The sequence below is a fragment of the Prionailurus bengalensis genome, chromosome C2, assembly GCF_016509475.1.
Source record: "Prionailurus bengalensis isolate Pbe53 chromosome C2, Fcat_Pben_1.1_paternal_pri, whole genome shotgun sequence".
NCBI lineage: Eukaryota > Metazoa > Chordata > Mammalia > Carnivora > Felidae > Prionailurus > Prionailurus bengalensis.
Genome location: NC_057350.1, coordinates 129,581,110 through 129,596,523, shown reverse-complemented (window position 1 = coordinate 129,596,523; position 15,414 = coordinate 129,581,110). Strand labels below are relative to the sequence as shown.

General features: G+C 36.9%; 1 protein-coding gene across 2 annotated transcripts in view; it reads right to left on the bottom strand.

Moving 5' to 3' along the window:
• Window positions 1-15,414, bottom strand: part of RYK (receptor like tyrosine kinase) — a 105,977-nt gene that overhangs the window by 30,859 nt on the left and 59,704 nt on the right. Inside the window, exons 6-9 of one of the 2 annotated variants that reach the window (XM_043595365.1) lie at window positions 13,883-14,027; window positions 9,827-9,927; window positions 5,689-5,823; window positions 4,015-4,101 (exon numbers count right to left, since the gene is read on the bottom strand). In XM_043595365.1, the coding sequence (XP_043451300.1) occupies window positions 4,015-4,101; window positions 5,689-5,823; window positions 9,827-9,927; window positions 13,883-14,027 (468 nt within the window). The remainder of the gene's footprint in view (window positions 1-4,014; window positions 4,102-5,688; window positions 5,824-9,826; window positions 9,928-13,882; window positions 14,028-15,414) is intronic. The other variant, XM_043595366.1, reaches the window with a different exon arrangement.

Sequence of the window (15,414 nt, the reverse complement as noted above, 5' to 3'; positions counted from 1 at the left end):
ACTTCACCCATATGAGGACTTTAAGAGACAAAACAGATGAACATAAGGGAAGGGAAATAAAAATAATATAAAAACAGGGAGGGGGACAAAACAGAAGAGACTCATAAATATGGAGAACAAACTGAGGGTTACAGGAGGGGTTGTGGGAGAGGGGATGGGTTAAATGGGTAAGGGGCACTAAGGAATCTACTCCTGAAATCATTGTTGCACTATATGCTAACTAATTTGGATGTAAATTTTAAAAAATAAAAAATAAAATTAAAAAAAAACTGGCCTGTAGATATCAAAAACAAAATTATGAGTATAGTGTACCTTTTATTTACTTATTTATTTTTAATGTTTTTATTTTTGAGAGAGAGACAGAGCGAGTGGAAGAAGGGCAGAGACAGAGAAGGAGACACAGAATCCGAAGCAGGCTCCAGGCTCTGAGCTGTCAGAGCCCAACACGGGACTTGAACTCAAGAGCCATGAGATCATGACCTGAGCCAAAGTCGGACACTCAACCCACTGAGCCACCCAGGCACTCTAAGTATAGTGTATCTTTAAAAACACTTTCAAGGGCACCTGGGTGGCTTAATCGGCTGAGTGTCCAACTCTTGATTTCAGCTCAGGTCGTGATCCCAGTGTCGTAGGATCGAGCCCTGTGTCAGGCTCCGTGCTGACCATGGAGCCTGCTTAGGATTCCCTCTCTCTTTCTGCATCTGCCCCCTCCCCTGCTAGCACTCCCTAAAAATAATAACAACAACAACACTTTCAAAGAAACCAATAACTAATTTCTATGTCAACAGTAAAAACAGTAGTAACTTGCAAAGCTTCTGATCAACGCAACAAGAGGGAGAAAAAGATACAAAGACTGGCAAAGCCAAGATTCACATCCCAGCCCTACATAGTAAAATGCCAAACCAAGAGTAAAATCCAGATCACTGAAGTCAAGTACTATGAGTATGTGTCACATTTACTCCTTAAAAGTGCAACTGTCAAAGCTAAGCAATCACAAACTTCACTTTCTTCCAAGACTAACTAGTGGAATCACTCCCTCTTCCACAACTTGCTAGTAGTGTCCACTTTTCCAGACAGCTTCACACTTAGTTTAAACCTTTGTAGGAATGTAAAATGGGCGGACGAAAAGCCAAGGGCTTGAAACACTTGGTACTTCTTTGGAAAACGTGCATCACACTGATGTCTGCCAGAATAAACTCTAGTTGTCTAAAAACTGCTCAAAATTTAGGATCATCTAGGAATGGCAGAATGTGCCTTTATTTCTTTTTCTGTAATCTAAATAAATTTTAATCAAATTACGACCAGGACGATTTGGGGACTGTTAGGGTCTTTTTCAGATTGAAATCTAGTAATATTTGGAAATCTGCACCCAGTTAATAAGTGGTGACCTTCCTGTCAACTGGCATGAAGATCCAAATAAAAGTCAATTTCAGGACATGTTATTTTTATGCCTAATTTTCTTCAAATTATTAACCTTAATAAGCATACTCTATTAAGCAAGGGACACTTGAACTAGATGATGATCTAAGAACAGTTGGAGTTGGAGAAAAAATAATTTTATCCATTTATTAGTAAGAAAAAACCATTTTCCTGGATTCCCTTCCCAGTCTAGTCCAAGTCTTTTAATTTTAAATACTGAAAGATCTATTTTAAGATGTGCACATTTGAAAAGAATACTATAAAATATTTACATTCCAAGTTACAAGAAGAACAAATGATTAAAAAAAACTTATTTCCAAATTGCAAAGTAGTAGCAACTATAAAACAAAATAAGAACCCAACACCAATAACCTCAAATTAATTAATTTACTTCATGGAATTCAATTTCACAATATTCACTGTATGAGATTCAGATTCTTAATTTCAATCTCTGGAAATTTCTTTCTTATACATTATACACACACACACACACAACTTGTGTTTTATATATAATATACATATATAATAACATTATTGTTATTTTTAAGGTTAGTACAACTTTTTAGAAACAACATAAATAATAGACTGGAATGTCTATTAAGTCTCTGTGCAAATTTACAAATTTTTTATGAAGCCAAATTCTAATTTCTTGCTTATGTCTAAAGGTAAAGGTCAATAATCTTTTAAAAAATTATTTTTTACATTTTAAGCTACATTTCTAATTGTGTGGCAAGTAATAAAGCATACAGATTTGTGAAAGAAATTTGCCAGATTTTCATAGCTTCAATTAAAAAAAAAATCCAAAAAAATAAATCTCAAGATACCCAATCATATGGAGCTATCTAACAATTCTGCGCCAACTACTGTGGTCAATGCACTTCCTCTTTGTTTCTCATGCAAACCGTAACTATATCTTGGCTAAGGACTCACTGTGCTTTCTCTTGTTTCCATCTAGCTCAGAAGGAACATTACAATCACAGTGGTTAAGGCGTAGAAACAACCAATTGACTACAATTTCAAGTGTATCCGGAAGGAGAAATCTTATCTTGTGAAACAGTCCCAGAATCTGCATTGTGTTTTCTTATCACTATTATTTCCTTTTTTTCTCCTTTCCAACCCTAAGTCAACCCAATTATACATAGAAAGTTCTTTTGCTAATTCAAGATTCATTCAGAACAAATTAGTGACAGCCTAGTTGTAAACTAACCACAGATTTATAAACTCCAGAAGAAATATTAAAATCACAGAGGAATGTTTCCTTAAAAATGGGGGAAAATGTAACAAAAGTCAACAGTATTAAACTAAGGGTTCAAATTCTATATTTATAAACGGTAATATGTAAAATATCTTTCAAACCTAGTCAGAAAACCTAACGGACCAAACTTAAATATTAACCTTTAAAAATGCTTTGGGGCTAGGAGAGGTAGGTAGATAAAATATATACTGAACAGTATAATAAGTTAAACCATTTAGAAAACAATGCGTGAATGGCAAGTGCGTGTTAAGCAAGCAATTTTGCTAAATTAAAAGAAATCAAATTACCCTTATTTTTAAGGTTAGTACAACTTTTTAGAAACAACATAAATCCTTCATACTTTTCCATCAATTCATTTAAGTAGATTTAGAAACATAAGTTTTTATAAATTAACTTTGAAAACTTCATAAAATGTCACCTCTTACATATAAAACGGAATTTAATTTTTTCCTCAATTTCTGCATCAAAATGCTATTATTTGTTTTTTCAAAATTAACATCTTGTCATCTCAGTCCATATCAGACACTGTCAGACATTAAACACCCTATAAATTACATTTTTCTTTTTCTTAAAATGACCAAATTTAACTAAAATTTAAGCTTTTACAAATATCAATTATAAAGTGAAAAATTAGGCATCATATTGCTCCAAAAGAATATGTGAAAATAGATATTCTGTTCATGATAACATTAACTAGTGTGATATACCCTTTAGAAAACAATCTGACAACATCTATCTAAATTTTAAATGCAAATACCTCTTGGGGCAACAATGTCAACTATGGCTATACCTATAAAACTAAGCCAAGAAGGATACATACACACATGGATATTTTCTGCAGCATTACATATAATAGCAAAAAAAAAAAAAAAAAAAAAAAAAAAAGGCAGGGAAGTGGGAGGAAGATAAACAAGCCTATTCATGTAAGGTACTATGAGTCTGGGGTGGAGGAGGGGGGACAGGGTGTTTTTTATTCTTTGTAGACAGCAGTATTGGGAGTGGGGAGGAGGAAAAATAAGTAACTGTTTTTAAGAGGAAAGAAACAACTTTTACCTAAGAAAAACACAATAGTACATATAGCAACAATGAAGTCAAATAGATGTAATTTAACTACAAGCTCAAGTAATACCTAGTAAGTGTTTAACATCTTAAATTATTAGAACTTTTTTTCTATACCTTATGAAAACGAGCCAAATATCCTCAAAAGTTAGCCTCATATGAGCTAAACTCACATGAACTGACTTAAAGGTCTGGTGCAGACTCAGAATCTGAGACAGAATCTCACTGGCATGATCTACCTTAGGGAAACATTTTGGTAACAGTATGGAAGAAAACCCTACCTTTAACTGTTTTTACAAATGCTTGTTTTTCTTTATTTGGATCTTTTTCATCTACTAAAATCCCATGGAAAATACGCCCAAAAGTACCTAGAAGGAAAAATAATAATTAATGAGATCATCATATGATAACCTTCATAAAACTATAAGTACAAAACTTCCTGGCACAATATAACTTAAACATAACAAGGACATATGTGATCAGCAGCATTATTCTCACCTAAATCTTTGGTTTTTTAATGACTATTAGAAATTCTTTGTAACTATGAAATATTTTACCTTGCTTTTGTTTTTTTTGTTTATTTATTTTTTGAGAAAGTGTGCGCGCGCGCGCACACACACACACACACACACACAAAGCAGGGAGGGACAGAGAGACAGGGAGAGAGAAAATCCCAAGCAGGCTCCGCGCTGAGAGCACAGGGCTCTATCTCACAAACCATGAGATTATGACCTGAGCAGAAACCAAAAGTCAGACACTTAACCGAGTCACCCAGGCACCCTTTAACTTGCTTTTAGAAATACCATATTTAAACTAAGTATATGAGAATCCTTTCTGAATCATCCTAAATAAACTAATGATATAGCCAGGAACACTGGAACTCAGTAATGGGGTATCCATTAGAGGCATTTATGAGTTTCTAAGCTTAGCTTCAGAACAATAACAAAAGAGAACAATGGACTCCCCTCATACATTCAAAAACAGACCAAAAATTTTTGCTTCTTTTAATTACTACTTGTCACTGGGGACAGTTCAAACCTCTCAGCTGTGACTGACCTATAAGCATCTCAACCAAGAGATGAATTCAGAATGACTCATATGCATTCAAAACACTACAAACTGGATTGTGGAAGGGGGAAAAGGTAATTCTCTCTTTAATAACTTGAGGGACTCAACTCAATGAAGTACTTTATTATTAATTTTGGTCCTCATTCAGCATCTCCTCAATCAATACCCTAAAATTCAAGAAAGAAAATAAGGACCAACAGGTGGGAAAGGGAAGGGTACTAAAATCTACCAAAGATCTATTATGCGTAAGTTCATTTAATGTACATCATTTCATCTAATCTTCGCTACTAGTCCAAGTGCAGACAATGCAGTGCAAATTTACAGAAAAGGAAACTGGACGTGGAAGACATTAAATGAGTTCTCCAAGGTCACACAGGTGACAAATCATGGGACGGGGATGGAAGTTGGGTGTGACTCCAAAGCCCATGCTTGTTCCATCTGCTCCATCCCCATACTATCTGTCACAGAGAAAATTACTTAGAATATTTGAAACAGGCTTGCTAGGTAGTGATCATGTTTAAACAAGAACAGAAAATATATTTAAAGGTAGTATTTAAATGCTAATATATACAAATACGTATATTTCTATACATATTTAATACATAAGTACATTATGTCTTAATTCATAATACATTTAATACATAAGTACATTGGTAAGTACATTAATGCTTTAATGTACTGAAAAATCAAGAATTACACCAAAGCTGTATTACGGCAAATTAAAGATCTAAAGAAAGAGAAAATAAAAATAAGTTTTAGAAAGGAAATAAATTGTATACTTCTATCCTTAAACACAAAGACATGAAATTCTTACAATCGGAAATAAAAAAAATTTATAGTGTTAACATTAAATCTTGCTTGAGAAACGATTTTAAGAAAATAAATACCTTCTTGGAGTACATCTTTTAAAGTTATCCTCTCCCTGGATATTGCTATATCCTTCACCTTAGCTTTGGCCTCCAAAAGAGTGACACTTCTCAGGTCGTTCTTCTCTATCCGCAAGGTAGGATAACCTGAGGAGCCAACAAAGCCAGACCAAGAAATATAAATACCCTTATTGTGCCATCAGGGTCAACTAATACAGTTCAAACCTCAGGACTCAAGTCACAGGAATGAATAAATGTACGAATCACAAAATGGGGGTCACCTGGGTGGCTCAGTCAGTTAAGCGTCCAACTTCGGCTCAGGTCACGATCTCACGGTCCGTGAGTTCGAGCCCCGCATCAGGCTCTGTGCTGACAGCTCAGAGCCTGGAGCCTGTTTGAGATCCTGTGTCTTCCTCTCACTCTCTGACCCTCCCCCATTCATGCTCTGTCTCAAAAAATAAATAAACGTTAAAAAAAAAAAAGAAGAGAAAGGCACACACATGAACAGGGAGAATTACTTATGAAGGTCACACAAAATTATTCAATGTTTATATATTTTTGAGAAAGAAAGTGTGCGTGCACGCACACAAAAGGGGGAGTGGCAGAGAGACAAGGAGACACAGAATCTGAAGCAGGCTCCAGTCTCTGAGTTGTCAGCACAGGGCCCGACGTGGGGCTTGAACCCATGAACTGTGAAATCACAGTGAGACACTCAACCAACTGAGCCACCCAGGTGCTGCAAGGCCACACAGAATTTTAAAGAAACACTTTCTACCTATCCCAAATCCTTAAAATGCATAATTAAGACAAGAAACACTAAAATGAGTATTACCATTACCACCACTTCAACTGCCTTTCACCCAAATGAAATAAGCTTTGACTCACAGAATATTTGTTTGTTTATAGTGTGCGGGGGGGGGGGGGGGGGGGGGGAGGCACAGAAAGGAGAGCGAATCCCAAGCGGGCTTGTGCTGTCAGTGCACAGCCCATTGTGGGGCTCGATCTCACAAACCCTGAGATCATGACCTGAACCAAGATTAAGAGTTGGACATTTAACAGAGGCACCCTAGGCACCCTTTTTATTTGTTTATTTTTATTTATTTCATTTGAGAGAGAGAGAGAAAGAGAGAGAGAGAGGGAGAGCGAGCACAAGTGGTAGAGAGGGGCAGAAGGAGAGAGAGAAAATCTTAAGCAGAATCTATGCTCGGCACGAATGTGGGGCTTGACATGGGGCTCGATCTCACAACCCTAGGATCATGACCTGAGCCAAAATAAGAATTGGATGCTCAACTGACCGATCCACCCAGGCACCCTTGACTCACAGAATTTAACTTATTCCCGTTTATGGACAGTTTTTTTCCCCAAAAGATTTTCTAATATAATCTCCTAACAAAACAACTTTTCAAATGAAAAGACTATCTTTTCGAACAAAACATCTGGTTGATTTAATCAATCTCATGCTTATACAGCCTAGTTGTATCATTGTGAGATACATCTGTTTTTCAGCTCCGCTATTTTCCCACTCATTCTTACTGACAGCAAAAATAAAATTTCTAGCTATAACTTAAAATTTTCATTCCAAGAAAAAAATGTTAGAATAGAAGGAAGATTCAGTGTTAGCAAGTAGAAACCGGAATGGCTTCTCTAAGATTTATGCGCTTTGGTAAACACATGGTAAGAAAACTCCCTGGAGAGATAAAAGACCTAGACAATGGTCATCAATTGTTGCTACAAGATCTAGACGAAAGGCTTGGAGAGTTCTGTAACCAAAGGATTAGGCTGATTCTACTGATTCTACTGATACACCTGATTCTACTGATCAGCAGTTTGAACAGGATACACACAGATGTGTATCTGTATTTGTATATGTTTAATCATACCTGGAGTTCTCAGAGTTTCTTAGATCTATGGTCTGTTGTTTTGTTATTTTGGAAAATTCTTGGCCATTGTGTCTCCAAATATTTTTTTTACTCCTCTCTTTGTCTTTCTTTTATTTATATACAAGTGGATTTCCACTGGATTTTTAAAAAAATGTTTGTTTTTGCCCTACATAATAAATGAATCATCTATCTCAAGATAATGTCCACAAAAATAAGTACATTTCTTATCAATAGTAACTAAAAATATTTTTAATAAGTAATTTCAAGTGACTTTTTTTTTAATGTTTTTATTTATTTTTGAGACAGAGAGAGACAGAGCATGAGCGGGGAAGGGTCAGAGAGAGAGGGAGACACAGAATCTGAAGCAGGCTCCAGGCTCTGAGCTGTCAGCACAGAGCCTGATGTGGGGCTCGAACTCACAGACTGTGAGATCATGACCTGAGCTGAACTCGGACACTTAACCAACTGAGCTACCCAGGCGCCCCTCAAGTGACTTTTAAAAAGCATTTTGCTTTTAGCATATAATAATTGAATCTCTATCTCTTTAAGGTTATAGCCACAATCAAGAATTGACTCTACTGAGCAAATCTTGACATTTAAACATTAAAATCAATGATGTGTTTCTTCTGAATAGTCTGGATTACTTTCATATCTATCATTGTGTTTTCTGAAGAGCATATAATTCTTTCTTTCATTGGTGGTGAGGGTAACTACTGATGATTTCTTTAAAATTTCATTTAATCTTGAGCATTCCCTCTTTCCCCCTTTTCTTTTTCTTGCCACTCTTAGTAAAGAAACCAGTTCTGTTATCCTGAAGAATGTTCAGCATCTGCTTCTTCAAGTATCATTTAACTTGTTCTTCGATCCCTGTATTTCTTGTAAACTGCCAATCAGTTCCACAGCCATAATTAGGTGCAGGTTACCTCTTAGGAGTGGGGAAGGGAGACAAAAAATACTCCATGGGTGGTATATCACATGTGGGAGTACAAAATATCTAGTTGTCCTACTTTCCGTGATGCAAAGTTTCATTAGAGGAGTCACACCATGACAGTCTGCTCCCTCAAATGATCCCATTTCCCTTTGTTCACAGGGTTTTAACACTGATGGTCTTTTTCTGAATCAATTATTTTAACAGAGGTTGTAATTATGATTTTCTAATTCTATCATTCCTTCCACATTTATTAGCTAGGATTCTTCTGTAAAGAAGCATTTTCCCTCATCAACCAGCACTATCTGCTTACTCTGAAATACAGTTCATATAGCCAGTCATCAGAAAGAGGGATTTTTGGTGCCTTAGTTACTTCTCATAATGATTAACTTCTTCAATAACTATCATCACAAACTCAAGGATTTTTACACATTGTTTCCATCCACTGCAGTCATTCTTTTTGACGCTCAAATGTCCCATTTCAACCTGCCCCAGGTTTATCTTGCCCATTCCTGACCTAGTCCTGAAATTCTCCATTTCCCCAAAGAATCCTGGTTCTTTTTAATGGGAAACAGTACTGGAAGACCACAACAGGGGACTGGATGAAGAACAGATAGTAAATGCCAGTCCAAGGAAGATACCAGCTAACTGCCTGTAAGACCTAATTAATCAATAGCACTATTGAGTTGAGCCCTGATTTATGGTCCACTGTTTATCCTGAGGATTATGTTGTTTTCTATTTGTGTGGAGACTCATTCCTCATTGCGTCTAAATTATATTCTAAGAATGATTATTTCCCCCCAACATCAACATGTTACAGTGTAAAAACTTTTATCAAAATCCTGTTTAAAAAAGGGGGGGAAATCAGATTTCATGTTCTCAATTCTAATGGCAGCTATCCTACAGGATAGGAAGTTATTCTATCATGATTAAAAAACAATGTAAAATCCCTACCACTGCCCTTCAGATTATCACACAATTCATTAAAATCTAAGACTCATCTTCATACAGCTCAATGGCTTATTCTATCTAACTACCTGAAAATATTTCTTCTGAATTTCTACAGAAGTGATTCAGTATCCCTTTTAATGTAATTAACCTATGGAAATCTCCCCAAAATTAATTCTAGCAACTGAACTTAAATTATATTTTTAGTATTCCAATTTTAGAATGTTTCACTCAATGCTCTAGAAAGCAGAAGTTGAAGATCAAGCCTAATTCTGCGCATGTTAGATACTATGTACATGGGATGGTACGCATGCCCCACAAATAACCAAGCACACAGGAACCACTGGCAGACAGACCACAGACAGCAATAGTAAATCATCTTTAGAATTAAATTAACTCTTACTGGTGATAGGAGTTGCATTGTTGGGTGTGTCAGCTCTCAGATATTGAGTCGTCTGGGTAGATGGCTGAGACAGCCCTTGGGAACTACTGCTGGCACTGATGCTGCAAACAAGTTTTAAAAGAGAAATATTTGGTAAGTCAGCTTCAGTGAAAACCCTCCTTTTTCTATGTATGCAAAAACGCATCCAACCCGTATAACCAGCTTAAAATCCTGATGGCAATCACAATAATGCATGGATCTCAATCACAAACATGCCATATTGAAATTTTAATCTCATAATATAGAGCCACTTCTTCTTTCCTTTCTATCCTCACAATCATTAAGCAGGTTCATCTTATCAATCATTCAGAAATGCAGGTATTAGTCCTTAGACACCATAGACAGCAGTCCTTAACCTCACACAGAGATATGATATGTTAGGGATCTATGGGTCATCTCTTAGGAAAAGAGCCCATGTCATCCAATTAAATTGCTTTAAAAAAAAAAAAAAGAAAAAGAGGAGTAGAATGACAGGCCTCTTTTACTAGTGGTCCAAAATCAAATGGCCTAATAAAGGATATAAAAGCAAATCAAATATGCCAATATGCCCAAGGCTTTTTAAGGGGTATCATCTCTGGTTCAAATCAATCCCACCTTTTTAGAATTTCTGGAACTTATTACAATTTTCTAGTATTTGAAGCATTCCATTTTACCATATCCTTTAAATAATATAAGAGATCCAGAAAAGGACAGGCTCAAGTAACTGTTAACCCTATACTCAAGATTTTACAAATTAATACCTCGTTAAGTATGTGCTTTTGTCTTTTCTGTGGGTAAAAAACCTTACCCCAGGTTACCCTTGGGCACATTTCAGTTTCACTACCTCAGCCCTTGAATTCTGTAGTAGACGGGTGAGGGATAGAAATTTAACATAAAAAGTGAACTCAGATGGCAGGAAGTCATACCAAACTGTCAGGATAGGCTTTTCATGCCTTCCTTAGCTGTAGGATCAGCAGGGTCCAAAGGCTCCCAACTTTCCTAAATATGCAATATCTTTGAACTGACCAGGCCCCACACAATAGCTCTGTATTTTCAAAACCTGGTGATTGAAAAAAATAATGACAAAAAGTTGCTACTCAATCAGGGTGTCTGGGCAGCTCAGTCGGTTAAGCGTTCGACTTCAGCTCAGGTCATGATCTCACGGTCTGTGAGTTCAAACCCTGCGTCGGGCTCTGTGCTGACAGCTCAGAGCCTGGAGCCTGCTTCGGATTCTGTGTCTCCCTCTCTCTCTGCCCCTCCCCTGCTTATGCTCTCTGTCTCAAAAATAAATAAAAACATTAAAAAAATGTTTTTAAAAAGTTGCTACTCAAGAACTGATCTCTGTGAGTCTACACATGTAGTGGGTATGGGGCAGTACAGTGAAGAGATGAAGACCATAAACCTTGGGTATGGGGGCAATACAGTGAACATAAACCTTAAAATCAAAACTGCCAGCACCATTTACGAGCTGTATGATCTCAGGCAAACAAATGGTTCTGTAGCCTCGAATTCCTCATGTTTAGAATGAGTTTGATTCTACCTCCTGACAAGGTTGCTAAAAGGATTATATGAAAAAGAAAGAAAGAAAGCTTTTAGGAGAGTGCCTTGTCCTCAAACATACACTTACAAATTATTAGAAATTATTATTATTACTAATATTATTAGTAATATTAGAATGATAAGGAACCACAGAACATCTGTTTTTGGAGTTCTGGGTACTACTCAAAGATCAGACTAAAAATCAGTGTTGCTGAACGTCCAGGGGAGGGAAGAGAAATGTTACCATCCCCAAAGAGTGGAAAATAAAGGACTTCAATTTACTTACCCATAAAATAGGATTAAGAAAACCTATCTCCCAGGAGTTTTTTGAGGCCCCAGTTGTATAATATATGTGAAACTATTACCTAACTATTACCTGCAACCAACATAGTTAAATAAGTGGCCAAACTCTAAATTATTTACTGGTCATTTGTTTCTCTCCAGTAACTGAACAGTAGGTGGCACTCTTGTACCACTTCAGAATTCTTGAAAAGCCTACAAAGAGTACATTACTAGCCATCAAGTTAGTAAGTAGAACAGTGAGAATTCAGAGATGCTTTGTTTGGCTCTTAACCACTAGGTTATGCTCTGAAAATAAGTGATAATGTAAGTTGCTTTTATTCAGGCAATGTCTGGAAACCTTTGCCCAAAAATGGAAAGAACCAGAACACCTAACACATGAGGGTAACTGATTTAATATATATTTTAGCAAGCTGAGGTATATGCTCCATTGAATCTGTAAGTTTTTGCACAATTCTGGCTTATGTGTGTTCACAGCCCTAGCACGCACGTAAGCATTCAAGGAAAATGTGTGTATCAAGACTTCTAAATGCCAGGTTCCTCAGTGACTCCTTTAACTGTGCGTATGTCCTCTCAAAGTCCTATCTAAATGTCCCTGTTACCTTACTTCCCACTCAGAGGCTTCCAAATGTCATTTCTTCCTCTATAAACCCCAATGCTAACTTTAACACCACCATATACACAAAACCTATTCTGAAACACATCTCCCAAGTATTTCCCTTCCTATTCTTACCTTCTTCCTCTTCCTTCTCTACTCAGATAAAGTAAAACAGAGGGGACAAAGAGTACTTAGGGGCAGATACTGAATCCAACCAAGTTGTGTTGGTTGTTTATGCCACACATATGCTTACCCACTGTGTGTATAACACTGTGTAGGCCTGAGGATTCAGTAATCAAGAAGACATATTGCTCCCTAGTTGGAAAAAGCTTATAGTCTAGCAGCAGAGACAAGTACACAAACATGATTACTGGAGAAAAAAGTAGAATAACTGCCACCAAAGACAGAGAGACAGAGAGGGAGAAGCAGAAAGCAGGAGAGAGAGACAGAGGAGGGAGAAATGGGCAGTTGGGAAGCTTAGAAAAGACTTCATGTAAGAGATGGCAATGGAATTGAAATCTGAAGAAAGAACAAGGTTTAGGAACCCTGTGGGCAAAAGGAAAGCATGAATTAAAGTCCTAAAGGGCAAATATAGGGCAAAACTGTGGAATAAGTAATCATCTGACTACAGCATAAGTAAGGGTACAGTAAGGGAAAAAGAGAAAGGTTCAACAAGTTTGGAAAATACCTCTCCACCGAAAGAAAGGCTTTGAAAGGCAAGTCATGAAGTTGGAAGTCTTTCAGTCAGCAAGTGGGAATCACTGAGGAGAAAAACAAGAATTGTGTACTGGGAAAATAAACCTATCATTCCATCTTTACCTCTTACCCTATCCTACCTATAAAGTCATCCCTGTCATCTCTGATCCACCTAGGCTGGGACAAGTACCTTTTCTATTCTCACACTATACTACACATATCATAATCACCAGATTTATAAACTTCTATAATTATAGGTTGTCAAAGATAAATAAATACTTGAAGCTACAAGGTATATCATTATTTTCTTTAATATTCCCAGCATATCTAACCCTGTGTATCTCCAAGGCTACACTTCAGAATCATCCAGGAAGCTTTAAGAAAAATACTGATGCCCTAACACCACCCCAGACCAATTACATCAGAATTTCTGGAAAGTAGGACCCATGTTTTATAAGCTTATCCATGACTATAATGTGCAACCAGGTTGAGAACCAACGGTTTAAAGCACAGCAGGTTCTCAATAAATTTACTGGATGGATGGATGGAAGGATGGATAGATGGATGGATATAATGACAATGATGGAGGGATGAACTAGGAGGAAGAAACAGGGCTATTTTAAAAAGGTACTAGGAGTGGAATAGAGTCATGTCAAAGGGGAAGGGAATAAAAGTGTGCTCACCACTTCTTACCCATAAACTAATAAACTATAATTTGTCTTCAAAATATCTTTTAAATAAAATCATAGAAACATAAATAATCACAAAGACAACAGTTGTTCTTTTGGCAAGACCTGATCACCCTCCCTCCTTTCCCTGTGCACCACTGTGCATGCTGTGTGGGCTCCCATGAAAATGCAGATAACCGCTTTAATTTTTTTCCTTTCCCAAAATAGGTATAATACCTGTCATCCAGTTCAATTCTTTTCATACTATGAAGGTGCAAAACAGCTAATATTATTGCTACAAGAAATATTACTGCACAGCAAACCCCCACGCTGATATAAAACACACGTGTAGAAGTGGTTGGAGCTGCATGTACAGGATCATCTGAAATAAAAATGAAAAAGCACATTAAGCTTCCTAAACAAATATTATCAATTGCTTTGTGACACAATGAGTATCCTGTTCTTTGTGAGGAAGATTTTCATTTTATGTGTCCATTCTTTGATAAGATCAGTCACCAATGGTGTGTTGATAGAAGTTCTCAAATTTTTTTAATGTTATTGAAGGAATTTTTAAAAATGGTTTTAAACAGAACTTTTCATGAATGAATATAAAAGTCACAAGTGCTAGACATATGATAAACCATCTGTAGCAGTGCTGTCCAAAAGAACTTTCTGCAGTGATGGAAATGTTCTCTAGTGTGTTATCTAATACGGTAGCCACTGGCTGCCTGTGGCTATTAAGCCGTTGAAATGTAGCTAGTACTACTGAGGAACTGAAGTTTTAATTTTATTTCATTTAAATTAATTTCAAGTTTGGGGTGCCTGGGTGGCTCAGTCGGTTAAGCGTCCTACTTTGGCTCAGGTCATGATCTCGTACATCATGAGTTCAAGCCTGCTTCGGATTCTGTGTCTCCCTCTCTCTCTGCCCATCTCCCACTGACACCCTATCTCTCAAAAATAAATAAACACTAAAACATTTTTTTCCAATTAATTTCAAGTTAAATAGCCACATGTGGCTAGTGGTTACCATAGTGGACAACACAGATGTACAGATCATTCATATTTGTTCAACAATGATATCTAGAGTGGAAAAGATCAGACATCTTTGTTACCAACCACTGATTCACAGAAGGAATATACAACACAGTGACCCCACACATTTTTTTTTTTTTAATCACATTTTTTTTTCTGAAATTTATTGACAAATTGGTTTCCATACAACACCCAGTGCTCATCCCAAAAGGTGCCCTCCTCAATACCCATCACCCACCCTCTCCTCCCTCGCACCCCCCATCAACCCTCAGTTTGTTCTCAGTTTTTAACAGTCTCTTATGCTTTGGCTCTCTCCCATTCTAACCTCTTTTTTTTTTTTTTCCTTCCCCTCCCCCAGGGGTTCCTGTTAAGTTTCTCAGGATCCACATAAGAGTGAGACCATATGGTATCTGTCTTTCTCTGTATGGCTTATTTCACTTAGCATCACACTCTCCAGTTCCATCCACGTTGCTACAAAAGGCCATATTTCATTTTTTCTCATTGCCATGTAATATTCCATTGTGTATATAAACCACAATTTCTTTATCCATTCATCAGTTGATGGACATTTAGGCTCTTTCCATAATTTGGCTATTGTTGAGAGTGCTGCTATGAACATTGGGGTACAAGTGGCCCTATGCATCAGTGCTCCTGTATCCCTTGGATAAATTCCTAGCAGTGCTATTGCTGGGTCATAGGGTAGGTCTATTTTTAATTTTCTGAGGAACCTCCACACT